The sequence below is a fragment of the Anas platyrhynchos genome, chromosome 3 (genome assembly GCF_047663525.1).
Source record: "Anas platyrhynchos isolate ZD024472 breed Pekin duck chromosome 3, IASCAAS_PekinDuck_T2T, whole genome shotgun sequence".
NCBI classification, from domain to species: domain Eukaryota; kingdom Metazoa; phylum Chordata; class Aves; order Anseriformes; family Anatidae; genus Anas; species Anas platyrhynchos.
Window position 1 is genome coordinate 121,153,024 of NC_092589.1, and position 26,184 is coordinate 121,179,207.

The 26,184-nt window shown below is 44.7% G+C and overlaps 1 protein-coding gene across 1 annotated transcript in view; it reads left to right on the plus strand.

Annotated features, from left to right (window-relative positions):
• Positions 1–574: 574 nt before the first annotated feature.
• The window catches only part of NRBP1 (nuclear receptor binding protein 1), a 41,366-nt gene continuing 15,756 nt past the window's right edge, over positions 575–26,184 (plus strand). Inside the window, exons 1-7 of the mRNA XM_027455524.3 lie at positions 575–733; positions 948–1,170; positions 14,845–14,967; positions 15,556–15,657; positions 15,847–15,936; positions 16,450–16,490; positions 17,891–17,985. Of these exons, the coding sequence (XP_027311325.1) occupies positions 964–1,170; positions 14,845–14,967; positions 15,556–15,657; positions 15,847–15,936; positions 16,450–16,490; positions 17,891–17,985 (658 nt within the window). The 5' untranslated portion in view covers positions 575–733; positions 948–963. The remainder of the gene's footprint in view (positions 734–947; positions 1,171–14,844; positions 14,968–15,555; positions 15,658–15,846; positions 15,937–16,449; positions 16,491–17,890; positions 17,986–26,184) is intronic.

Sequence of the window (26,184 nt, forward strand, 5' to 3'; positions counted from 1 at the left end):
CTCAGCCCGCGCGGCCGAGCCACGGCGGCCGGAAGCGCGCACCATAGAGTCGAGCCTCGGCGGCCTGAGGACCCGCCCCCCCCCCGGCGCGCGGCCGCTGCTCGCCACCGGCGTGGGGAGGCGTCCCCGGGACCTCCCGCCGGGACCCGGGCCCAGCCGCGGGCCGCCCCACGGGGAGTGGTCACGGGGCAAGCGCTGCCCTGCCCGCCACGCCTCGTGCGCGTTCTTCACGGTGGGGGAACGAGGGGCAGGGCGCTGGGAACCGACGGCACCGAGGCGGGACGGCACCGGCACCGCCCGCCAGAGACGCGGGCAGGCTCCGAGCGAGCCTGCGGGGAGCGGGGCAGGAGCAGCCCCGATACACTGAGCCCGGCCGCCCCTCCCGGCCCTTATATAGCCCCGAGCCCCGCCCACCGGCCAATCCGCGCGGGCTGGCAGCCAGCTCCCGGGCTCTCATTGGCTGCGGGGCGGGCCGAACCGCCCCCTCCCCCCGCACCGCAGCTCGCTCCCGGCCTCTCCTGCGGTGCGCGCGCGGGCGCCCCCTATCGCGCTGTGGCACAACGAGCCCCGCCCACCGGCCAATCCGCGGAGGCGGGGGGCGCACGTCCGGGTTCTCATTGGCCGGCGGGACAGCGGCCCCGCCCCCGACGGCGCGTTACGCAGCGCGGCGGTTGGCGGCGGCCCGTCGGCGGCGGAGTGACGCCTGGGGACCGGGAGGCGCCGGGCGAGCCCGGTAAGTCAGCGCCCCGCGCCCAACCGCCCGCGCCGCGCCCCCCGCGGGCCGCAGCCGCCTCGGGCCCGGCGCTTCCGGCAGGCTCGGGGCGCGGCCCCGGCTGACAGGGCCGGCGGGCGCGGCTCGGTCCGACTCACCCGGCCCGGCCCGGCCTAGCGCGACCCGGCCCGGCTGGCGGTGCCTCGGGCCGGCTGACGGCGCGTCCTGCCCGCAGGGTGAGCGGCTGCGGCATGTCGGAGGGCGAGTCCAAGCAGGTGCCGAGCGGCGGCTCCGACTCAAAGCCGGAGCCCGCGTCGTCCGGCCCGGGAATGACCTCGGTGTCTGCGCCGGTGGCTTCCGCGGCGCCCCCGGAGGAGGAGGAGGAGGAGGAAAGCGAGGACGAGTCCGAGATCCTCGAGGAGTCCCCGTGCGGCCGCTGGCAGAAGCGACGCGAGGAGGTCAGTGCCGGGGGCCGGGTCTCGGGGCTGGGCCTCGGGGTGTGCGAGGGGAGGCCTGGGAGCTGCGGGGCCCGGGCCCGCCCTGCCGGCTGCTCCCGGGCCAGCCCGAGCCCGGGCGGTGACGGTCTGTCACGGTCCTCGCTGAGCGCTGCCTGCTTTTCTCCCTGTACGTAGCGCTGAAAGCTCTTCTGAACAGGTGGTGTCGGGGCCAGCTGTTGCTGCTGCGTTGAGAGGGTTATTTCTAGCGTTTGTACGTGTGTCTGGTTTCCCAGATCTTTTGTTCCGGGGATAATGAGGACCAATGCCTGGACAGTACTTGGCGTTCAGTAGGGAGTATGAAGTGAGCGGTACGTGCTTCTGGCTGGGCGATCTCGTCTGCTTTTGAGTTACACGTTAGCTCTGGTTTGCTTTAGAGTCTTCAGTTAAGATAAAGCACAACCAGTTCATGCAGGCTTGTATCTTGGCTTGTCCAATTTGCCTTTACTTCTTGGTGCATGTATTGGAATTGTCCTGTACAATGACATGAGTAGATTGGATCTTCCTGGTCTGCAGCTCTTTTTTTTCCCATTCCTTGCTGTGTTCTGTTTGTCTTATTGAAGGCTATCTTCAGAAGTTGGTTTCTGCTTTGTGTTGCTTCACTGAAGCAAGCTCTGTAGCTGAGAAAGTCTTAATTCAAGTGCTGACGTAGTCTTAAACAAGTCAGGATGAGTATAGAAGTGTCGACGTTAACAGATAAAAATGCAGGGCAGTACGAGCTTTGGCGGTGGTGAAAGAGTCATTTGTTTTGATGTAAATTTGGAGGTCAAAATAAGGTCAAGGATTCCATCAATTTCTTTACTTTTTTTTTTTTGCTTAAAAGCTGTTCTGGTCTTGTTAACATAAGCTAATTGCTAGCAAGGTGTAATAACAATGCGCTGTTTTTTGGTGAAGCTGTAAAACTTGGATGGGGGGAGGGATGTTCGTGTAAGGCTTTTATTCTGTTCTCCGGAATATATTCCTTACGATAACCTGAAACTATGGCTAGATTTTTTTTTTTTTTTTTTTTTTTTAAAGAATCTGTGCTGAATCAATGCACAAGGAAGGCTTGGGGAATGAATTGCAGAATCCTATTATAGTTTAGGTTGGAAGGGACCTTAAAGATCATCCAGTTCCAATCCCACCTGACATGGCCAGGGACAACTTTCATTATAGCAGGTTCCCCAAAGCCCTGTCCACACTGGACTTGAACGCTTCCAGGAATTGGGCATCCACAGCTTCTCTGGGCAGCCTATTCCAGTGTCTCACCACCTCCGTAGTAAAAAACTTCTTTCTGTTTTCTGCTCTAAATCTTCCCCGTTTTAGTTTAAAACCAGTACCCCTTTTCTTATCACTATACTCCATGACAAAGAGTTCCTACCCATTTTTCCTGTAGGTCCCCTTTAGGTATTGGAAAGTCATTATAAGGTCTCTCTCGAGCCTTTTCTTCTGTAGCCTGAACAACCCCTACGCTCTCAGCTTCTCTTCACAGGAGAGGTACCCTAGCTCTTATAAAGCTAATGTTCAGTTTATGTGGTCTTTTCAGTATATTTTAAAACAGATTGATGTAGAAAGATTAGTTTCCTTCTAGTATTTTCCATACTGTCCTACATAAAAAGAAAGTTTTGGTAGGTTTAGTATTTTCTTTGGATTTCAGTTTTCCCATCTACAGACAAATAAAAGCTCACACTCAAGAAGTTCCTTAAAATTTTGCCATGAGTAAATTACTGACTTCTGCCTTGGGAATGAAGGTGACTGGTTGGTTTGAATGCAGACCATTCTTGTGTGTTAGATGCATGAGCTTTGCTCCACCTCACGGATAAAGAAAGGGCAGTAGATTAACTGTTGAAGGCCACAAAATGAATTGATGACAGATCTGGGGTAAACTCAGGGTCTCTTCTTCTCAGCTTTTTATCTGTCAGGGTGTACTGTCTTCCTGCAGGAAATGCTAAACATTTATGAGTGTGTTTGTTGCACTCTGTGGTTGCCTTCAGGTGGGCCTCATGTCTCAAATGTGTGCATGAAAAACATATTCTGCTAGTGATCATGCAATTAAGTTATGTTTTGTCTCTTAATTTTACATGTAAATTTGTGGCTTGATTAGATCTGAGCTTGTAGAGTGTGATGTGTTTACTTTAAATGCATGACATCCCCCCTGCTGTCTTCAGCTTTTGGACTGAGCTGTGCCCTGGAGTAAACTTCGACGGCAGATGTTCCAGCATGAAACTTATTCTGGAATAATACCTTTGCTTTCTGAGCATCCTGGTATACCAGAGTAAAACATCTCATGTACCAAAGCAGCGTCCTTGTAAAGCTCTGATAACGTGATCGCTCAGTCAGCACTGGTTATTCCGGTCAGCGTACCCATGCAGACAAGCTCTTATTCACCGTCTCTTTGGCAGTGAGGAGGAGTTACTCCATGAAAAAGGAATGTTGTCACCTCCCCTCCCACCAGTGATGCAATCCTCATTCTGTATATCGGCAGTATCTTCTTTAGATGCTGAATTAAGCAGCCACTTCTGAAGCAACGTAACGTGGTAATAGGGAGAGAAAACAGCACATGACTGCAGAGGCAGGTTTTGTGCACAACGTGTGCTCTGGTATTTTCCAGATTTTAAGTTCTTTCCTCCTCAGTTTGAGTTGCATATTTGGAAACGTTAACCCTGTTTGTTTATTTTGGTTTAATAAACACGCGCTCTGTGATCATCTTCCCGGAGCACAGCTGACACGGTGCACAGGGGCTGTACGGGCGGGAGCACTGCATGTCTGAGGGGACCGGCTGTCACCAGAGCCCGGTGTGCACAGCCGGTGCCCAGGCGATTCGGCTCACGTTGTAGGTTCCGGCAGAAGCCATTTGTTCCTGGTGGCTTTTGCACTGTGTGTGCTCCAGGAGAGGCTTCCCAACGCCATCTAGTCACAGGCCAACAGAAAAGGTCTTGGTGGCCGAGTATTTCTGTTCTCGTCTCACTTCTGTTACTCTCCCAAGCTGCGTTAGGAAGGTTCTCGGCTCGGAGGAAGCTCCCTGCGTGCAGCCCCGGGCGTCCCCGGCGGCCTGAGGGGAGCGCTGCGGGCCGGGCCCTGGCGGAGCCGCGCGGCCCTGCCCGGACTGACACCTCCCGCAGCCAATGGCGCGCGGAGAGAGGGCATTACATCACTGCCGCGTGCTCCCATTGGCTGCTCCCGGCCCCGGCTGCAGCGCCGCTACCTGGCGGCTTCCCCTGGCTTTGCCTCGGGGCTGCGCCGCCCTGCGGCGGGCAGGGGCAGGGGCAGGGGTCGGGGTCAGGGGTCAGGGCCAGGGTTAGGGTCAGGGTTAGGGTTGGGTGAGCGCGGTCCCGGCAGGAGCGTCCCTCTGACAGAGCAGTGGAACATAAGTTACTAGAGCACTCCCTCTTCTGCACTGGACGTTATTCATTCCGTCTTTGTGTCACTACAGTGATCTAATCCCACGGCAGGTAGCAGCCTTACCCCGTGCCCAGGTTTCCTGGTACTCTGTGTCTTAGCTGGCACCTCAAGCTTACTGCGTGTCCTGAGCAAATCAGCAACTTGGTGGTGTAGGAAAGTGTTTGTTTTGGTAGAGTCAGGTTAGCAGGGTCGTGTGGTTGTTCACTCATTTTAGGTACAGTAACCTAGTCTACACTGTGTCAACTAGTGTAACTTCAAATCTGCTTAAATGTCAATTGTAGAAAGTGGTTCTGTTAATTGATGGTATTTTTTCCTAGAGACAGGGAACTTCTGTAGCATGGAATGTGTAATTGATGTGAAAGTTTGGAGTAGTCTTTTAAAATATCACTGTGTATTATCTAAGATGCTATTTTAACTAGATAGAGAATGCTTATCTTCCCCTAAGTTCTCTTTCTTCAGGAAAATGTAATGAATAGTGATGTGGTTAAGCTTCGTCATTCCTTAAAATAGAAAGACTAGTTCAATTGGAAGGGATCTTCAAAGGTCATCCAGTCCAACTTCCTGACCACTTCAAGGCTAACCAAAAGTTAAACCATATTAATAAGGACATTATCCAAATGCCTCTTGAATGCTGACAGGCGTGGGGCATCGACCTCCTCACTTGTAAGCCTGTTCCAGTGTTTGACCATCCTCGTGGTAAAGAATTCTTTCCTAATGTCCTGTCTGAACTTCACGTGGCCCAGCTTTGTGCCATTCCCTCTTGTCCTGTCATCACTTCTCAGGGAGCAGAGACTGGCACATCCCTCTGTGCTTCCCCTCCTCAGGCAGTTGCAGAGAGCAGTGAGGTTGCCTCTCAGCATTCTCTCCTTCAGACTAGACAGCCCAAGTGTCCTCAGCCTCTCCTTTTAGAACATGCCTTCCAGCCTGGCTGGTAAAACCAGCTTTGTTGCCCTCAGTACTTCAACATACTTTTTATATTGTGGAGCCCAGAATTGCATACAATACTCGAGGTGAGGCTGTGCCAATACTAAATACAGTGGGAGAATCACCTCTTTGGGCTGGCTAGCTATGGTTTGTTTAATGCACCCCAGAACGTGTTTATCCTCTTGGCTGCCAGGGTGCACTGCTAGCTCATGTTTAGCCTGCTGTCACCAGCATCCCCAAATCCCTTTCTGCTGAGCTGCTCTCCAGCTACTTGTCCCCCAGTCTGTACCGATGTCCAGCATTACTCCGTCCCAGCTGCAGCACCTGGCATTTACCATTGTTGAACTTCATGTGGTTGCTGATTGCCCAATGCTCTAGTTTGTCTAGATCCCTTTGCAAGGCCTCTTGTCCCTCCAGGGAGTCAGCTGCACCTCCCAGTGTAGTGTCATCGGCAAACGTGCTGAGGATGTGCTCCACTCCCGCATCCAGAACATTGATAAAAATGTTGAACAGAACCAACCCTGGAATTGAGCCTGGGGGAGTGCTGCTGGTGAGCATCTGCTGCCAGTCAGACATAGCCCTGCTCACTACAGCCCTTTGAGCTCTACTGTTGAGTCTGTTCATCACCCATACCTTAAGGGTGAAATTGCTGTTGGAGATGGTTGGTGGGCAGGGAGTGTGTGGTGATATGGCTCCTCCCATAGGGTACTTAATCTTCTGTTGGAAATACAGGAAGATACAAGAGAAGAGCTATGACCAATCTCAGCATTTTCAGGTATTTCTACTGTCCTTAAGTGCTGCAGGGACAAATGACAATCTGCTTTCTCATGCTGCTGCTGTGTGTATACATTGCACACATTGGTCTTCAGGTGTGTTGCAAATATAATTGCTCTCCTATCTGCGTTGAATCCCTTTCTGCAATTGTAACCATGCTTGTGGTTGCTCTCCAAACACATCCAAAGGTGAAGCTTTAGCCTTTGCAAGTGATTGAAGATGAGCTTTTAACAGGCGATTACTGTCTCCTGGAAGAGAGACATAAAGTACCCACAACTTGGAGTTAGTGGAATCACAGGAGGGGGAGACCAAGACCGATAGATTCTTCAGGCCCTGGCTCTCCAAGCTCGTGCTTGCCTTGGTTCCTTTTGCCTTTTCAGCCTGACAAAACCCTCTTTTTCTGCTGTCCCTGTGTGACACTACATTTTTCTCTTTCAGTCAGCATGCATAAATAATTTATTTCTCTTAGGTTGTCCAAGTATTTTCAGAATTATCTGCTGCATTTAGACTATGCCTCTTGGGAATAGTATTATAGAGATGGATTGTAGCAATGTACTTGAAGTACATTTTTAGACTTCTGATACTGGTAGGTATTAAACTTGAAACGTTGGTAGGAGCTTAGACTCGGTGCTTACCGTCCCTGAGAATTACCCAGATCAAACAGAAAAGTGCCCCAGGTATAACTGCAGGAAGACTTGTGCTCTGCTGCAGCAGAATCTTACTTTTCAGAATTTTCAGCTTGGTATTGGTGTGGAACTTGACAAGCCCATCTTATGGGGAGGGACTTGACCATCCAAGTCTGTGAATGATTCTACAGTTTGTCACCTAATAGATATATACTGACTGATTGATTTAAATTAATAGATTTAAATAGATTTAAGATTTAGATTTTGACAGATCTATTGATAGATTTCTTTCTATCTGTTTTCTGGGTAGGAAATCACTATGTGATTGACTGTGTCTTGGTACAAGCCAAGACATTTTAATACTTTGATGACATCAAAGGTCAGTTTTTTTTTTTTTTTTTTTCTTTTTTTTCTGAAAAAGACACTTTTGTCAGACTTGTCTGCTAAGGCTAAGAACTTGTGGCTGTTACTGTGAAACTGAGAGGGATTAATCAAATTGCATTAATTTACCCTTCGGCATTTAAATGGTTGTGTTTAAAAGCCATGTGATATTTTACAAGGGTGCTTGTTGCTGTACAGCTTCAAGGTGATGGGAAATGCATATAGTAATGAGGCAATTCATTGTAACAGTAAGTAACCTATTTAATGCTGTTGAATGGATCTGTATCATATTTTGAATGTGGGAGCAAGCAGGTTCCCTTTTAAGGGATGTATACGAGTGTGTCTGTAATAGCTATGAGAGAAGGTGTCTAGCGTACCCACATCTGCTCAGTCTTCCACTTCTGCAGGCCCCTTGTGAGGTATATTTAATTGTGGTACAGCTTTTGCTGAATGTTGCTTCATTTCTTCATATAGAAGACTTTGAGTGATGCCTGGTATTGAAAGGAAGAAAGAGAAAACAGAAAAAACGGGGCTGGTCTCTGCTTGAATATTGAATGTGCCCTTTTCCTCAACGATTGTACTTCTTTCCTGCAGATTCTAAAATCTAGTGATAATTTCTGGGGTGTCTGAAAGGTGATGTTTGAGCTCTGCTAACCATCAGTGACCTCAATTGAGAAAGAAACGGCCTTGTGCTTGTCTAATTGTTGTCCTGTGCTTGATGTATTACTGACTTTTCTGCAGACTCAGCTGCTGGACCACGTTTTGTATTATGCCACCGTTTCAGTGACTTCCGAGATCCATAGATTGTTTTTTGCCTCATCCCTGAGGAAAATCTCCTGTATATAAGTGTCTGTGCGTGCAGTGGTTGCTGTGTAGATCGGTTCTTGTTTTCCTGTCTCTAGTATTTCCTACTGTCAGGTAAGCTAGATGAACTGTGCAGTCCTTCATAACTTCTTCTACTGTGGTGTGCAGGCTAAGGTAGGATGAAGAAGTTCAATGTGGACCTGGATATCAGGTCATGTGCAGAACTTGTGTGCCAGTATTTGAGGCAGCGTACGTTGTTCCCGTGGGTGTATATGAGTTTAGTGCTTTGTTCTTGCTCTTCTTTTATCCTGTTGCTGAAAGCTCAGAGTTAATACAGGTAGCACCAGTGTCTTCACTACACTGCTGTTACTGTGCTTCTCCTAATTACAGTCCTTGTTGGCGTTTGGACAGAGAGTTCCCAGTTTGGTGGCTGAGTGTTACAGCTGGATTGTAATGCTTCGGCTCTCCTGGTCCGTGCGAGCTCTATGAAACAAGGAGGTGGTGATCTATGAGGAGTTGAACCCAGCAAGACACAAAATGAGATGCTGAGTCTACTACATCTTTATTTTATCTCCTTTGTCTTTTCAGTCCTAGTGGGAGTCTACTTTTCTATATTTAATATGGAGCCAGTTGGTGACTTTTCCATTTGGATTTACATTTCTTTAAGGAGCCAAAATGTGGGATTCTTGGAGAGGAAATGGCAACAGACTGGGTGTTTGTATTCTGTGATGCTTGAGTCTGATTTCTCAGCTGCTGTTGTGACAGAAAAGAAGCTCACTGAGGTAGTAAAATATAAGCATCAGTCTTTCTTTTTCTATCATACCTCTGAGTTTCTTTATGTGGGAAAATCAAGTGCCATTCTCTGGAAAGGTAGCATTTTAGATGCTCTGAGCTTTGGGCTCTGCTACTTGAGAGTGGAAGGGTAGCAGAGACTTAAAGCAAGCTAAACTAGTACGAGGAGGGCTGCCAACTTCTCGACAGGCTTTGGCAATGTTCCTGTATTTTTAGCTGATGGAGAAGACTAATGCCAGGATATAGTTCTTAGGATTTTACTTCACTGTTGGGAACGTGCTCAGAAGGAGTATGTGCACCCTTTTAACTTTTTTATTGGCTCATTTGGGACTTCATGGAAGGAACAAACGATATGTGCTTGAATGAGATGAGGGGCACTGCAGAGTGTGGAGGGAATTGAGCCTTTGTCTTGGGCCTGTTGTCTACAGACCCATTGTGTTCTTGCTTACTAACTGCAACAGACGGCTGGTAGCTTTCTTAGTGCCTCATCAGCCAGCATCACTTCTCAGTCTTTGTGCTGCCTCAGTGGGAGAGCAGGCACAGCTACAGCAGCTGTCTGCTTTTCTAACTTTCCTGGGTGGTTAGAAGTGCAATTTACAGTCCAGCTGTCTGTGACTAAGGTATAGGGTTTGCTTTGCATTCTTAGGGAGCAGTTCTTTAGAGGAAAAAAAACGTGTTCCATGTAGTTTACCGGCAGCACCAAAGCTTTCTTGTTGGCAATTCTTTGTGCTGGCACAGAGAGAAAAAGGAGCACGCTTGCACAGAAAGTAGTGTTAAAAAATTAATAAAAAGAACACAAGTGGTGGTGATCAGGCACAGGACTTGGCTAGTGATTAATCTTGAACCCTCTCTCTCCACATTTTTGGCCCCTCCCTCAACATCGCAGGTTCAAGCTGGATATCAGAAAAAGGTTTTTCGCCAAGAGGGTGATCAGGCACTGGAACAGGCTCTCCAGGGAGGTGGTCACAGCACAGAGCCTGCCAGAGTTAAAGAAACCTTTGGACAACACTCTGACACATGACCTGATTTATTTATTTATTAATTTATTTTTTGTGGGGTCCCAGGAGTTGGACTTGATGATCCTTGTGGGTCCTCTCCAACTCGGATATTCTATGGTATCCTGAGTACTGTACCAAATTCCTCCTCTTAGATCCCAAATTGCCCATCCCTGACATTCCAAGTACTGCGTTCCTCTACACAGCATCTCCACTTGGTTTACATAATATTGCTGAAGCTGTTTCTCCTGTTGAATTGCTTAGATGGATTTTCCTTAGTGGGGTGACAACTTAATCACTTACCTTTGTGGCTTTGGGAGTCCTTGGGTTCAGTGTTCAATCCATCATTGATTAGGCTACCTGATTTCCCCACTTTGTTGTGGGTCTTCAGATTGTTGATGTTGTTCTTGCTTCTCCTTTGGATAGCCCTTACCCAGATACTTTTCCCAAGCAGTTTGCTTAAACTTGGAGTTTATACCTCCCAAATTTTGAATTTCTGTTTGCCAAGTTGTGTTCTCCAGGGAGTTGCTATAAGCCCTTCTGTTATGCTTTTAAAACGATAATTGTAGCTTGTAATTACATCTGTGTTGCACAATCTTAGGGTGAAATCACACAGTTTGTCTGACAACGCTGTTCTCTGGTTGTAGTTCTAAATTCTGCTCAGGGCTTAGAGTGACCAGATATGTGTTGGTACCTGTATCGTTAGCATGAATGCCTTCTTGCCTTCCTTCCTTCCTTCCTTGGTTAGAGTACAGTCGTGTGGGCTGACTGGATGTTGTAGAGCTGTGTAAACAGCAGTGAACTGTGAGGCAGCAGTCCCTTCTTTTTAGACTGGATGTTCTGCTGCTGAAGAGTGGACTATGCAAGTAAGAATTAAAATAGTTTTGGTTGGAAGGGGCTTACAAAGATCATCAAGTTCAACTGTCAGATTACTTCAGGGCTGACCCAAAGTTAAAACATACCATTAAGAGGAATATCCAAATGCTCCTTAAACATGGACAGGCACGGGGCACAACCACCTTTCTGGGAAGCTTGTTCTGGTGTCTGTCTGCTCCCTTGGTAAAGAAGTGTTTGCAGTGCCTGCTCTGAACCTCCCCTGATGCAGCCTTGAGCCATTCCCATGTGTCCTGTCATTAGATACCAGGGAGAAAAGATGAGCACCTCTGCTCCTCTTCTGCTCCTCAGGAAGTTGTAGAGAGCAATGAGAGATCAACCTCCCGTTCTCTAAGCCTAACAAACCGAGTGTTCTCAGGCTCTCCTTATAGGAACGCGTTTCAGCCCTTTTACCAGCTTTGTAGCCCTCCTCTGGACACATTAAAGTATCTTAATATCCTTTTAACATTGTGTGCCCAGAGCTGCACACAGTATTCAAGGTGAGACCTCACTAATGCTGAATACACTGGGAGAATCACCTCTTTGGACCATCTGGCTGCTGTGTGCTTAGTGCACCCCAGAATACAGCTTCCCCTTTTGGCTGCCAGGGTGCACTCCTGGCTCATACTGAGCCTGCTGTCAACCAGCACTGCTTTCCAGCTGCTCATCTCCCAGTCTGTACTTACCTCCAGTGTTATTCCATCCCAAGTGCAGAATTCAGTGTTTGTTCGTGTTGATTTCATGCTGTTGCTCCAATTTACCTAGATCCCTCTGCAAGGCCTCTCTTCCCTTGTGAGTCAACAGCACCTCATGGTGTAGTGTTGTCCGTGTGCCACCAGCTGGCTCATGGCCAACCTGTCATCCACCAGGACCCCCAGGTCTTTCCCACAGAGCTCCTCTCCAGCAGGTTGTCCCCCAGCCTGTACCGGTACATGCGGTTGTTCCTTCCCAGGTGCAGGACTCTACACTTGCTCTTGTTAAACCTCATTTGGTTTCTTCCTGCCCATCTCTCCAGCCGGTCCAGGTCTCGCTGAATGGCAGCACAGCCTTCTGGCGTGTCAGCCATTCCTCCCAGCTTTGTGTCATCGGTGTACTTGCTGAGGGCAGACACTATTCCCTCATCAAGGTGATCAACGAAGATATTCAACAAGACCAGACCCAGCACCGACCCCTGGAGAACACCGCCAGTCACAGGCCTCCAGCCGGACTCTGCGCCGAGCGCCATCCACTGAGCTCGGACAGTCAGTCAATTCTCAACCCACCTTACTGCCCACTCATCCACCCCACACTTTCTCAGCTTCGCCAGCAGGATGTCATGGGAGACAGCATCAAAAGCCTTGCTAAAGTCAAGGTAGATGACATCCAGCGCTCTGCCCCCCATCTCCCCAGCTGGTGATGCCATCATAGAAGGCAATGAGTTTGGTCGAGCACGACTTCCCTTGGTGAATCCATGCTGAGTACTCCCCATAACCTTCTTCTCTTCCAAATGCTTGGAAGTGGCCTCCAGAACAAGATGTTCAACACCTTTCCAGGGACAGAGGTGAGACTGACTGGCCTGTAGTTGCCCAGATCCTTCTTGAAGACCGGAGTGTCACTGGCTATCCTCCAGTCCTCAGGCACCTCTCCTGTTCTCCAGGACCTTTCAAAGGTGATAGATCAGAAGATCACTGAAATTTAAACAAGTTAAAATAGTCCCAAGTTACTCAAAAGTCATCCAGGAAGTTTTGGTAAAGCAAGGACTAACTGTAACATTGCTTCTAATTGTGACATGTTAAGCTTGCAGCTTTCCATCAATCACTGATAGCTGCTTGGAGGGCAATAGCTGTCCATAACTGTCAGGAAAGTACAGGACAAATGCCAGAACATGCTTTGTGAGGACTTAAGATTCTATTTTGCTGAGCATGGAGAGGGATGTGTAGCAGTGATTTGGCAACCAGAGTGAAGGATGAATTTGCTTTAGCCTTTCCAGTTGTCTGTCTGCATTTTTTCCCCTCTTACTCTTCTGTCCTCCTTACTCTACTGTTGAATCTCCTCTTGAATTGAGAATTACGCTCAGTGTTGTACTATGGATTTGGTGTCTTGAGTCATGTTTGATACTCTAGAATATGCCTATGAGTCATGGAAATTATTTATATTTGGTAAGCTTGCCCAGAAATAGAAGTTACGATAAATAATAAATCTGTATCTGCTGGCTGTATTATCAAGGCAGATTTCAAGTACTTGTTAATACTTGAGGGCTTCAGTAACCCAGTAAAGTGAGAAGCTCTTTGAATAGACAGCAAGTATGATGAAAGAAGAGAATATAGAGGAATGCATGGGCATTGAGTGTGGGTAGTCATGGCTGTATCTTGTCCCTATAATACTAACACTTAAATAAATGCTTTCTGTTGGCTGGGGTCTTATTTAAACTTTTCGGAATTTAAAGCCTTTCAGCACTCAACTTTATTAATTGTACTGGGAGTTCTTGTACTATGTCATGCCTGAGAGATTTCTCATACTGAAAATTGAAGGAATGAATGTTGTCGTTAATAGTCTTTCAGCCTTTAATAATAACAGGCCTGACCTACTATTCTGATGTCAGTATCAGTGTGTATATAGGGAAAATCACTTTTTTATGATAAATATCATGAGTATCTCCTTGAATAAAATGTTAGAACTTTCACCCCTCAGTTATACAGGAGGCAAAGGGTAGGAGGGGAATAGTGTCATAAGCTGCTTGTCTCCTGTGATTGTTTTTAACAGTTACTTTCCGTAGCTCAGGTTGTCTTTATGTAATTAGGGTCTGTGTTCTTTATTCCTATCTGTGTCATGCAAGTGCATCTGGTCTTTATCACAATAATTTACAGCTCAGTTTACTGAGCAATCTGTGTCACTCCAGCTACACTGTTCTTGTAGTCATTTATCACAACAGTAAGTCATCTGCAGTTTGAGAAAATTGAATATCATTAGGCCTGTTATGATTCTTTTGGAAGATCTCCAAAAAACCCAACCTAAATTGATTGTCGGTCTATCTGAATTATCAAGCTACTGATGAAGTATCCAGTGAGGAGATGTGTGTAATGCAAACTTTTAAATTTGGTGTTGTACACTAGTGAAATTAATACCTTAATGGACTCTTTTTTTTTTTTTTTTTCCATGCACAATTCTTATGTGTACATGTTTTCTTGGTGTGTTAGTCCTTCTGATCACACTTGTCTTTGTTGCTCAAGTTTCAGTTATCAGCATGACCAACAAGTTCTTTGGTATCCCTGTCCTCCATCAAAATTTCTTTTATTAAAAAAAAGCCTTAGATTTTTGTGTATCAGTGTGATCAGCTGGGTGCACTGAGTCTGTACCCAGTCTACTGAAGTTGAAAGTACTGTTCATTGGAAATTTGTTTCCTTTTTATACTAGTATTGTGTTATCAGTAGTCATTTCTTATAGTATAGTGCTTTATTCATGTAAGTTTTGTGGATGGCAGAACACTTGCATCAATTCATCATTAATGTAATACTGTAGCTGAAACTGAGTACCTTTGGTTGCGTAAAAGCAGCTGCCAAGAGGAAAAGAATTTTTGAGGAAGCCCTTGTGTATATTGAGAATTTCCCAGTGAATGTGGGATGCTGATGGGGTGAAAGAAGAAAAGGTGAGACAATATTAATAGGAAAAGCTGTGAGATGGCCAAAGCTTCAAGGAGATAATACATGTAGAAGGTGAGTCTGGAATGCTAGGCAAATCTCTGTATTGACTTTTACTTCAAAGGGAGAATTGGATCAGTTGGAAGTGAAGCTATTCTAGGTATGTGGCCAGCTGATGGTGAATTGAAGATTTTTTGTGTGTGTGGTAAAATAAAATACAGATATAAAACATAAATTAACTCATTATAGCCAAAAGGAGGCTTTCACTAGACCAGCTGCGTATGAGGCCCAGATCGTGCTTGTCTTTGGGTATGTCCTGTTCCTGAAGTGCCTGTGGACAATCCTGTCCTGGAATGCTCATTTAGTTAAAAGCTGATGAACAACGTTCATAATACTGAAATGAAGGGTGCATAGTAATGATCTAGTCTTGCTAGCTTAGATCTCATACCTGTTTCCATCCTTTCCATGCAGGTGAATCAACGCAATGTCCCAGGGATTGATAGTGCCTACCTGGCCATGGATACAGAGGAAGGTGTGGAAGTGGTTTGGAATGAGGTTCAGTTTTCTGAGCGGAAGAACTTTAAGCTTCAGGAGGTATGTTGACATGTTTCCCAACAAAATGTGGGAAACACCACAGAATCATTAAGGTTGGAAGCAACCTCTGGAGTTCATCTGGTATAATCTCCCCTGTTCAAACCGGGGTGCTTAGAGCAGGATGCCCAGGGCCATGTCCATATGGCTTTTGAAGATTTCCAAGGAGGGAAACTCAACCACCTTTCTTGTCAACCTATTGCAGTGCTCTATCACCTCTACAGTAAAAACACATTGCACCAGGGTGACAGGCCTTGCATTAGGGTGTAATTATAGATACTGATTCATGTGGGTTATTGGCTGTGTCTGTAACTCTTCTCTACTTTCTTAAACATAGCAAAAATGAAGCCTGATTTCTGCATAAAACGTGACTGAAACTGTTGCTGCACTATATCTTTTGTGTTGGTTGAGTCTTGGTGATCAAACAATGCAGTATAAGATGAAATCAGATGCTGATTCTTCTCGGCATAGGAGCTTGATGTATTGTTTTGTGTATTGTGTTGTTTAAGGGGACCCAGACCTGAGAAGCAAGTAAGATGTGGGCTGATGTGGTCTTTGATGTAACATGGCTTTGACTTTCTGATGTTCTAGGAGAAAGTTAAAGCAGTGTTTGACAACTTAATTCAACTGGAACATCTGAACATTGTAAAGTTTCACAAATACTGGGCTGATGTGAAGGAGAATAAGGCCAGGGTAAGTAAAGCAAGCAGTCTGTTGGGTTTTCTTGCTGTATATCCTGTGGGTAATTGGTGAGGCAGGAGGTAGTATTTCATATTACCTTGGGTAGACCTGTGCGGTGTCAAGAGTTGGACTTGATGATCCTTAAGGGTCCCTTCCAACTCAGGATATTCTATGATTCTATGATTCTATATTGTCCCACAGGTGATCTTCATCACTGAATATATGTCCTCAGGGAGCTTGAAACAGTTCCTGAAGAAGACAAAGAAAAACCACAAAACTATGAATGAAAAGGTAACTTTTTTCCTATGTGCTTATTTTCACTTGGTGTCTTCAGCCTCTGGGAAGGTCTCTCAGCAGAGGATCCTAATGAGAAGAAAAGCTGGTGATAGCATGTCTGAAATTTTTTCTTGTTACTGTAAGCCAGTTTAGTTGCAGGTTTTCTAAGATACCTGATCTGTGTTGCTTTCTTTGTTTCCTGTAGTTCTGCAGCTTCATATGTATATTGTGATAGCTTCTCCTGTTCTGCGTGTGCATGCAGGAAAGAGGGAAGGGTTCTATGCATAAGAGGAGTTAGAAGGGAGGAGGCATGACTTGTAAGCCCTGTCAAAAATGTAAAAGCTAAACAGAGCACAAGAGTACTGATTCATAAAGTTTTTACTTTTTGCACACCTTTACTGGATATAAGCTAAGATACCACTGACTGGAGGGTGTATTCCTTCATTTGAATGAGCTTTGAATCACATAAGTATGGATTAGTTCCCCTTCCTTGAATGATTTTTATCCTTTTTGCTTCTGTGTTTATAGGCCTGGAAGCGATGGTGTACCCAGATCCTTTCTGCTCTCAGGTATGTAAGTTACTGATCTTGAGATCTAGCCATTTGTTTAAGCATAGCATTTCTTGTGCTAGAATAGTAAAAGTAGTCTACATACATGCTGCTAAATGTTAGCAAACTTCATAGAATAGAGCTTGGAGAGCACTTTCAATCATCCAGCCTGAATCTTATCCCAGTTGTAGTCTGTAGAGTGTCAGCTGCACTTTATACAACAATTCCAGACTCTTCAGTTAGATAATACTGAAGCTTCTACAATGAAGAAACTGGTGCAGTAGGGTTTGGATCCCAATGGTTGTGACCGGTATGATAGTGACTGTACAAGATAAGCATCAGGGAGCCTTCCCATGTATGCAGATGCAGCTTTATAACCTGGCTCTAACCATGGCCAAGAGAATGTTGCAAAGAAGTCTCAAAGAAATCAATTCCATATGACTGGAGCGTGGAAAAGTTTCTTAATCTTGGTAGGCTGCAGCTGTGTAGCATGTGATATATTCATAATCATTGTGGTGTGATATTAATAGGAGTATATATGAATCTGTACATTTCTTGATGATGCATATCATCTGCAGCCTTCCTAGCACAATCTGATTGAACAGAATCTGGAGTTCTTTTGTTTTTGTCTTAAAGACACTTCCCTACCTGAGCCAGAGATGGTGTGGCTAATAACAGCCTTGGAAAAACAATAACCCAGATGTCAGAGCAAGGCTTGCACTCCATAGAGAAAATTCTTTTGCCATTTAGCCAAGTATAGCTGCTGAGGGATATCTGGTGTTCTAACAAGCTTTAGAGAGCTGACGGTCTTTATTTGTGCTGGCTGCTAAAATAAAACAAGGCAGAGTGAAATGCAAAACTAACCTCAAACTCTACCTGGGGCCAGAGCACTGAGAAGTTTTAATTGAAATTCATGCTAGAAAACATGACCGATCGTGTTTGTGCACCACTGAACACCGTTTTTGATATCCTATGATTAGGGACAGAATAAGGTTCTGTTCTTTTGGTATTTTAATACCTGTTATAATAATAAATAAATTTAATAATAAAAAATAACTTTAACCTGTTTAACTCTCATCTAGCAGTATTGAGGTGTATGATGCAGATCTGGTACCCTGGGTTTTGTAAGAACTGGTCAGAATGGTCAGAAGAAGCTTTCTTTACTTTCCCCCTGCCAATTCTGGAGGTTGTTAGTAAGAGACAATTGCTTAATTTTCATTATTCTATACTAGGCTAGAGGTTGATGTACAGTCACTGAATTTGTACCTCCCTGCTATTGTAAATCCCTGGCATGCACCCTTTGTCCTCTTGTTCTCTTCTCATGATGATGTTCTGATGTATCTCAGGGAAGGGATGAAGGGAGGGATTCCTGCTTCAGCTTGAGGTAGTCCCCTGACCAGTGCTCTGTTCTGAATCTCTAGCTACCTCCACTCCTGTGATCCCCCAATCATCCATGGCAATCTGACCTGCGATACCATCTTTATTCAGCACAATGGATTGATCAAAATTGGGTCAGGTAAGGCTTACTGGAGGTGTCCCTTCCTCTTTGAGGCAAACTGCTAAACTAGAACAGGACATCTAATCCATTTGAGGCTATCTGGCATAATAGGCATGTATGCATATGCTCCTCCACCTCTGCATCATTTGGGCCAGAGATTGGCAATAGAATACACTCCTGGACTGCCTTTAGGCACAGGAAAGACTGTTACTGAATACTGTTTTCCATGTCAACCCATACCCTTTTGATCTCAGAGGAACTTCCAAGTTTTGCATGCACATTATCCTTCTTATCCTTGGATTCATATATGCTCTGCCCTTTTTTGTTTCGTTACCTCCCCCTCTCCCCCCAGTGTTAATACATATGGAGTTTGCCTGTCAGTGTTGTGAAGCTTTGAGAGCTGTCTGGAGAGCTGCGTCCACTGAGGTCACACGAATGTTTCTTTTACCAACAAGTGTATGAAGGTTATAGACTCTGGCTCCAGCAAGCCACTAGTCTTGGCATTTCATCTAGCATCATTCACTTTAGCTTGGACTTCAGGATGCTAGCTTGTGTTGTGCCTGTTTAGCAAAGACTTGCCCTGTTCGGGCAGCTGCTCGTGCTGAAATGCTTTATATCAGAAGTAGGAAGTATTTTTTTCTAGAGATGCAGTGCCTCCTTGCTTAGTCTGTTTTTATTTCTTTTTCCTCATCTGTCGCTCTTACATCTTTAGGAATGTTTGCAGTTCTGGATGCATTCTCTGGTACCTTGATGTACCCTTTCAAATGACAGCTACCAGTTGTCCAGCTCTACTGCAAGTATCCTCAAAGCTGAGGAGTGTGCACTGGCCATCCTGTAGGATTTCATCTGTGTGAATTCTTGGTTTTAATGTAGATAGTGTACAGGAAAGAATGCTCTGCTTCACCTGTCATTTAAAAGTAGTTTCTCTTCATAAACTGCACAACTCTGTAGTTTTTCTTTCAATCAAAGGACGCTTATTCTGTCTTGTTCCGGATTTGGGGGTTTTGTTCTCTATAACAACCTTCTGATATATGCTTGTATCCAGGGAGTGTGGGTCGTGGCAGAAGGATTAATCATCCGCCTGTAAACTTGGTGACATCTTGTTCTTCATGCAGGCTGATGATATCACAGGGTTCACTTGATCATTTTTTTTCTGAAGTTGTCCATGTGGGTGGGGGGGTTCAGGAGTTGCACATATCTGATACCTGTCCGCTGGCTCCCTGGCATCCAATTCAGGTCGTTTATGGGAAGTCTGTTGTAGGCTTTACTCAAGAAGTACATAAGAGATTCTTCCCTTTCTAGTTGAGTTTAAAAGTATTATACAGCTGGAATCTTTCTGACTGATAGCCAATGCTTTATAAAGGTAAACCGCTTCAAGCTGGTATCTAGGGCTGTGGCTTTTTACCAGAGAGTAGTTCTGCAGATCAACAAACATGGCGTTCTCATGAGCATTTGGACTCTCAGTGGTGCCATTAAGAGACTGTCTAGAAAGGTGGTTCATTGAGTGTGGATCACAGATAGTTGCCTCAGCAGTTACATATTTGCCTACTCCCTCTGATCTCATCGATCTTTGCTTCTAGTAGGCGTGGTGGAAGGAACAGAGGCAATTGGACTGATGTGCCTCTTTCAAGGAGTGGTAGGTGTCTGTGCATTTTAACAGCTGTATCCTCAGCAAGACTACTTGGTAGCCCTGAGGAAGGGAAATTCTATGTATGTGACTGTGCAGGAGCAGTGCTCAATTCCAGTTGCTCTTTTACTCCTGTTGTGAGTTAAACCCTGTGGGCAGCTGAGCCCCATGCAGCCGTTCACTTGCTCACCCTAAGTGGGATGCAGAAGAGAATTGGAAGGGTGAAATTGAGAAAACTCATTGGTTTAGATAAACAGTTTAAATAAAGCAAAAGCTGCACACATCAGCAAAGCAAAATAAGGAATTTACTTACTATCTGTTGGCAGGCAGATGTTTAGCTGTTTGCAGGAAAGCAAGGCTTCATCACATGTAACAGTTGCTTGGGAAGACAAATGCTGTAGATCTGGACGTCCCGCTACTTCTCTTTCTCCCCCCAGCTTTTATTGCTCAGACTGGTGTCATATGATATGGAACATCCCTTTTGTCAGCTGGGTCAGCTGTCCCAGCTGTGCCCACCCCAACTTCTTATGTACCCCAGCCTACTCACTGGTGGGGTAGTGTGAGGAACAGAAAATGCCTTTTTACGATGTTAGTGCTGTTCAGCAATAGCTAGAACACTGGTGTGTTATCAACACTGGTTTGGTCACAAATCAAAACCATAGCACTGCAGAAATTTTTATGATGAAAATTAACTCTGTCCCAGCCCAAACTGGTACAACTCCACAGTTATGGACTGCCTTGCACTACTTGTGTTCAGAAGTGAAGTGATTTATCTAGGAGATTCTTATCCTTTCTGATTTTTTTTTTAAAAGAAGTGAGCACAAGTGGACTTTTGATCAGAAAAAGAATCCTCAAAACATAACATCTGTGATTCCAGCACAGGCTGTAATTATAGCTGCCAATATTGCGGAATGCATTCTTATTCCTGTATTACCCACCCAACTAGGCAAGGCAAGTCAAAACTGTTCAACTGTGTCATCAGATTCTTGCAATTCTCTAGCACTGCTGACTGTGCAGTAGCCAGACAGGCTGTTTTCATGCTCAGGTCTTAGAGAGTTGTGACAACGTTAGGCCCATATTTATTGCTTCATGTAATTACTTCTCAGAGCTGGCTGATACTTGAACAATTTCCTGTGTGTATTTAAAAAGTGGGGGAATCATTCTCATGGCTTTAAGGGTAACAATGATTCAGTACATCATGATCTTCACTTTAATACTGTCTCCCTCCTTAGCACTGTTCAGCACTGTGTTCTTCGAAAACTTTCCTTCCCTCTGCTTTAAGCAAGACAGTATACTTGCTGAATTTGGGTCAGAAATCTGGTGAAAGGAAGCTGCTAGCGTATCCCACAAAATATTCTTCCTTCTGCTAGGTGAAGAGGTACTAGAAGAGTAGTGCCTGTTAGTTGTGTTGCATTAGAAATGGCTTGTACTTATTTGTTCCTGTAGCACCTCTTTAGGTGCTAGAGCAGCCCTTTTGCTTGCCACTTCTTGCTGGTACTTTAGGTTGCAGAAGCACCTGTACTAGCAGGACTGACCACTATGTGTTTCTTGTTCTGCATGCAATTCTGTATTAGCCATTTTTCTAGGGCCGCTTGTGTGTTGCAAAACAATTAATTTAGTAGTAAGGTGTTGCTATTCCATTGAGTTTTGGGGGCAGGGCTGAAATCTTTATATGATGGGGGTCATCTGTGGAAGAAAAAGGGAGTGGGAAAGAGGAAGGATGTCTCATAGTGCTTAACAATACAAAAGCCCATCCATTTTTTTTGTTTGTTTGTTTGTTTTGTTTTTAGTGGCCTGAAGTGCAGGGCTAGTAGATTTGAGGAGAAAGTGTCAAATGAGCAGGGTGCTTTGGAGAACTTCTGGTGAGGATAGGGAAGACTTAAAACTCTTAGACTTGCACTGGTGTTCTTGGAGATAGGAATGCTTTCTGGAGTTGCAATCAGATGAAAATATTCCATGTGAGAGTTGTGTTGTTTTCTATGTACCCTTCCACAAGATCTACATGCAAGACCATATTGCATCTGTGCATATCCACATTGTCTAGCAGTTAGACTTGTGAAAGGAGCATGTTGCAAGATGATTTGTTGTGGCAGGTCAAAGGCATTCTGAGTGCAAAGGAACAACAATGTGTTTAGATGGGATGTTTGCTGCTATTTGCTATGTTTAGCCAATGTTGGGCAATGTTCCTTAAAATTATTGTTGGGAGTTTAAGAATCAGTAACAGGTGGAAAGAGGTGTGATGGGTTTTAATTAGAAGTCCTTTTAAGCAATTCTTGGAGTACTTCAATGGAACTGAGACTGCAAACTGGAGAGTTTTGTAATGGCTTCTTGTTTCCCTGAGACGTGGACATGAGGCACGTGCATGCCATGTTAGCATGTGCAGAATGAGATTTCCAATAGAACACGGCAAAGTTTTGTGGTTTTGTGTTATGCTAGTGTATTTCCAAATAGTGCCCCCAGGTATTTGGCTGATGCAAATACTTTCCTGTCTTCAGCCTACCTGACCTTCTAGGATTCACTACATGTACATATTTAATTGCAGTCACTCCACAGCCTCCCGTCAGTTCCAGTCCAAGGTGCCAGGAGACTGGGTTTTACTTGGTATTAACTCTGCTATTAAATTATGTGGTCAGGTATGTAAGTATAGGTTCAGCTGCAAAGATCTGTGCAGAGGAGAAGCTGATAGTGTTAGAGAGAGGTAGATGTCTGCTGAAAGAGGTTCTGAGGGACTGTGAATCACTCAGAGAAGCAGTAGAACTTCCAGTTTCTTTGCCTTACTCAACTCTAATTTTCTACTTGATCAGAGGTGTCTTCTCCCTTGCCTGGTCTGGGTCTCAATTTGAAATGCTAACATTCCTTAGTTAAATTTATTTTAAAAGATGGCTGGTGGCTGGGCCAGATTCTCAGTCTTGTCTGTGTTTTGCAATGATTCTGATCTAGCTGTCTGTATGAATGTTACGTGCTTGCTGTTTCATCAACTCATTGACTTCTATCTTGTTTTACTTCCCGCTTACGGGCTGCTCTGTTACCAACAGTCTTTCATAGGATATTTGCTAATGGTGAGCAAACTTCTCCACTCCTGTGATGTGACTACCACTATATATGTAATGTACATTATTTTTTTTGTGTGTGTGTATATATATATACATATTTATATGTATGTGTGTATATATATGTATATATATATATTTGTAATACACATGCGTGCATACACACACACACAATTTATTTTTACAGTGTTCCCTTGCTATAAGGCTGGTATGTAAAACTGTTCAGCCTAGGTGTATCCTGCTTTGAGACCTTTTGTTCTGTGCTGGAATGAAAGCCGTTCTTCTCATCCAAAGCCTTACAGAGAGGGAGCACTGCCCTTTGTGAAGCCCCCTGGTTGTTAGTTCTCTTCCTCTCCTTGTTCTTAGAGTGTGCTAGTCAATGGACCCTAGTGCATGCTGGCTCCTGCATGTCAAGCCAATCAGATGCTTTTCTTCTGATCTCTTCCCAGTTGAACTTGTCATGAACATTAGGCTCTTTCCTGCTACAACTTTGCTAGGCTTGGCTGAGCACCAAACCTGGACTAGACTTTGCTTTGTGCTTGGACATTTAATTGCTTGCTTGTAGTTTTAACTTCTTAGATGATTTGTTTTTAAGATGAATGTTTCAGTGAAATACATCTGGCTTCTGATGGCCAGAGAGATCTCCCACCCAAACGAGCCCCTGATTGCAATGTGAGATTCACTACTTATGGCTCCCCAAACAAAGCTCTTTTTTTGGGGGAAACTTGGGCATATGAGGAGGGTGTTGGGCTTATCTTTGTAGGGCTGTGGAGGCTAGAGAAGGATTTGAGTACTGCAATTTTTAATTCTGTTAAATACAACTCTGCATTTAATTAAAAAAAAAAAAAGGTGTTATGGTTGTTCTCAATAGTTAGAGCTTTTTTCTACTGAAGGTTTGGGTGCCTACCAACTGTCAGTTGGCAGTGCTGAAAGGGAAGGACCTGTCAAAAATGGCCTTTGTTCCTTCTTAGTGTTTGCAGGAGGAAGATGTGGTGCGTTGCTCTGCATTATCAGAAGAGTAGATGCTCTCAGAAAATGAAATTTGCAATTTTAAACAGTTGAGGGGGAAGTTCATGTAACCTGGGCCTGGAGCCTTAGGAGGGCAGACTTCTTTGAGGATCAATTGCTTACCAGTGTTGTCAGCTAGGCAAATCGGTCTGTGGCAGTTTTATGCTATGCAGCAGGCCACCTTGGTGAGGTGAGGTGGCACATAAGCAGTAGACTGATTCTGGAACACACCGAAAGAGTGAGAGTGTGGTTGAGTCAGAACTTCAGCATGGGTTCAACCATGCAGATGGCAACGTGGCATAAAACTGCCAAGCAGTTTCTCTAAAACAAGTGACCACCATGAGCAGGGCAAAATACCCTCATGCTAGCAAGGTAAGGAAAGAGCCTCAGTCAGTGATCTTCAGGTGTAAGGAGATGGTGTGGTATCTCATCTGTGCTGAAACAACATCAGATAACTTACAGAGCTTTCTTGTCTGGTTTCTCAAGATTTAGTTTTAACTGTATTATACTATCATTATGTACTGTTCATATGAGAGCTGGAGATTGCTTAATCCTTGGATTTTGAACAGTGATTTGGGTTTGAAAACACTCCTAAATATAGGGTATAGGGTTGCTGTTTCTCTTGAGCATTGAATGAATGAGGTTGAGTGTGATATGTTTTCATAAATAAGATCATTTTAGCCATTACTTTAATCTTTTGGATTTTGTTACCTGATGTTTAAAGACTTGTTATTCACATCCTTAACAGATACCTGAGGTACTTAGGAGGCTATGCAGAAATCAAATAGGGTTTAGTTGGATATCTTGGTTCTGACTTTTTTTTTTTGAACTAAAGCAGGCGTGATTTAAAGAAGAGTAGACACAGGAAAATCTGTAATAAGAATCAACTGGATTTTTTTCACCAATGACTGCATCCTCTTAGGAAGATTTAACTTGACTTTATGTAGTGCTAGCTTCTAGCCATGCAGCTTTATGTGTAGGGTCAAGCTCATCCTCTACCAAGCCAAACATTTCCAATTACGTAGAAACTTAGCTAAGCTAAGCCGAACTTTCATAAGTAGGGGAAAAGGTTTGTCTCTGATTACATGTACTTCTGGGGATGAGATCTGGGATATAAATAGTTTTGAATTAATTTTTTTATTACCCAGAAAGTTCAGAGTGGTATGCAGTTTACATTATTATTTTTTTAAAGGCTTTGTCTTACATTGATCTCATCAATGTGTATAATACCTGGAGGGAGGATGCAGAAAGCATGAGTGGAACTCAGTGGCAGAAGAGGCACTGGGCACAAAATAGAACACAGGAAGTACTTCTTTGATGTGCAGGTGGCAGAGCCACTGGCACAGACTGCCCAGAGAAGTTGCCGAGTCTTCTTGGAGATATTCTGCCTGGGCAAGGTCCTGGACACCCTGCTCTGTGTGGCCCTGCTTGAGCAGGGGATTGGATCAAATGATCTTCAGAGGTCCCTCCCAACCTCAAACAATCCACGATTCTATGATTTTATATTAATTTCTGTGAAGAAGGATACCTCTCTCAAAATACGTGAACTTCTGTATGGTAGTGACTCTTTCTTGTGTGTACCACTGTTTTTACTTCAGCAGTAATTTCTCTGAAGTACGGGACATCTTTCAGGCAGAGATGGTTACTCTATTCAGAAGCATAGATATGAATGTAGATGTGGGCAGTTGTGGGGCTGTTCTGTGGCACTGGTAACTATATGTAGTGAACTTCTCATGTACTAAATACCTTCGCCCCTTCATCTCAATAGATATTCAGCTGTTCTAAAAGACAAACCCCTCCTGCTTCTGGTGATTTAGTGTAGCAAAAAAGTTTGTAAGCACTCCTTACAATCCCTGATGTAAATCTGCAAGGGCTGTAAGATGCTTGCGTTCTGTGATCAACCTAAATTTGTCACTGCTTTTCTTATTAGATTCAATAGCTGTATGCTGCTTTTTATTTTCAATATCTTCCCAGTTGCTTATTTTCTAGGTTGTGCCCTCCCTAATAAGTGCATTTGTCATCTTACTGTTCCACTGAAGTGAACTGTGAAGTATCCTGTTATTGTGCAGTCTCGTAGACTTATGCAGCAGTAAAAATGACTTGAATGTATGAGTGCAGGAGATTATAATGTGTTCTAAACCTCTCCTGGCCCTCTGGCCATTGCTATATAGTTGCAAACAGATGATCTTGCATTCAGTTGAACGTTTTGGGTCCCTGTGATGCTGGTGCAGTGCAGTAAAAGTAAGGTGGCTAATCATCCCGTGTTGTTGGATTGCACAGCAAGCTTCTCTGACTAATCTTAAAGGTTAGTTGTTGACCCTTCTGGACGTCAACTTGTTTTCCTCTGCTTTCTAAGCCTGTGAAAAATCTGGAGTATATAGTGTAGTTGAGCACTTTACTGTAAGAGTGGAATAATACATTCCTGCTTCAAGGAATGCTTAGGCATTTCCAAGAGACAGTTGAATGGGTCAGTGGCTACTTCAACCCTTGAATTTTTTGAGAGGAAAGGAAAGTCTACTGAGCATATTCTTT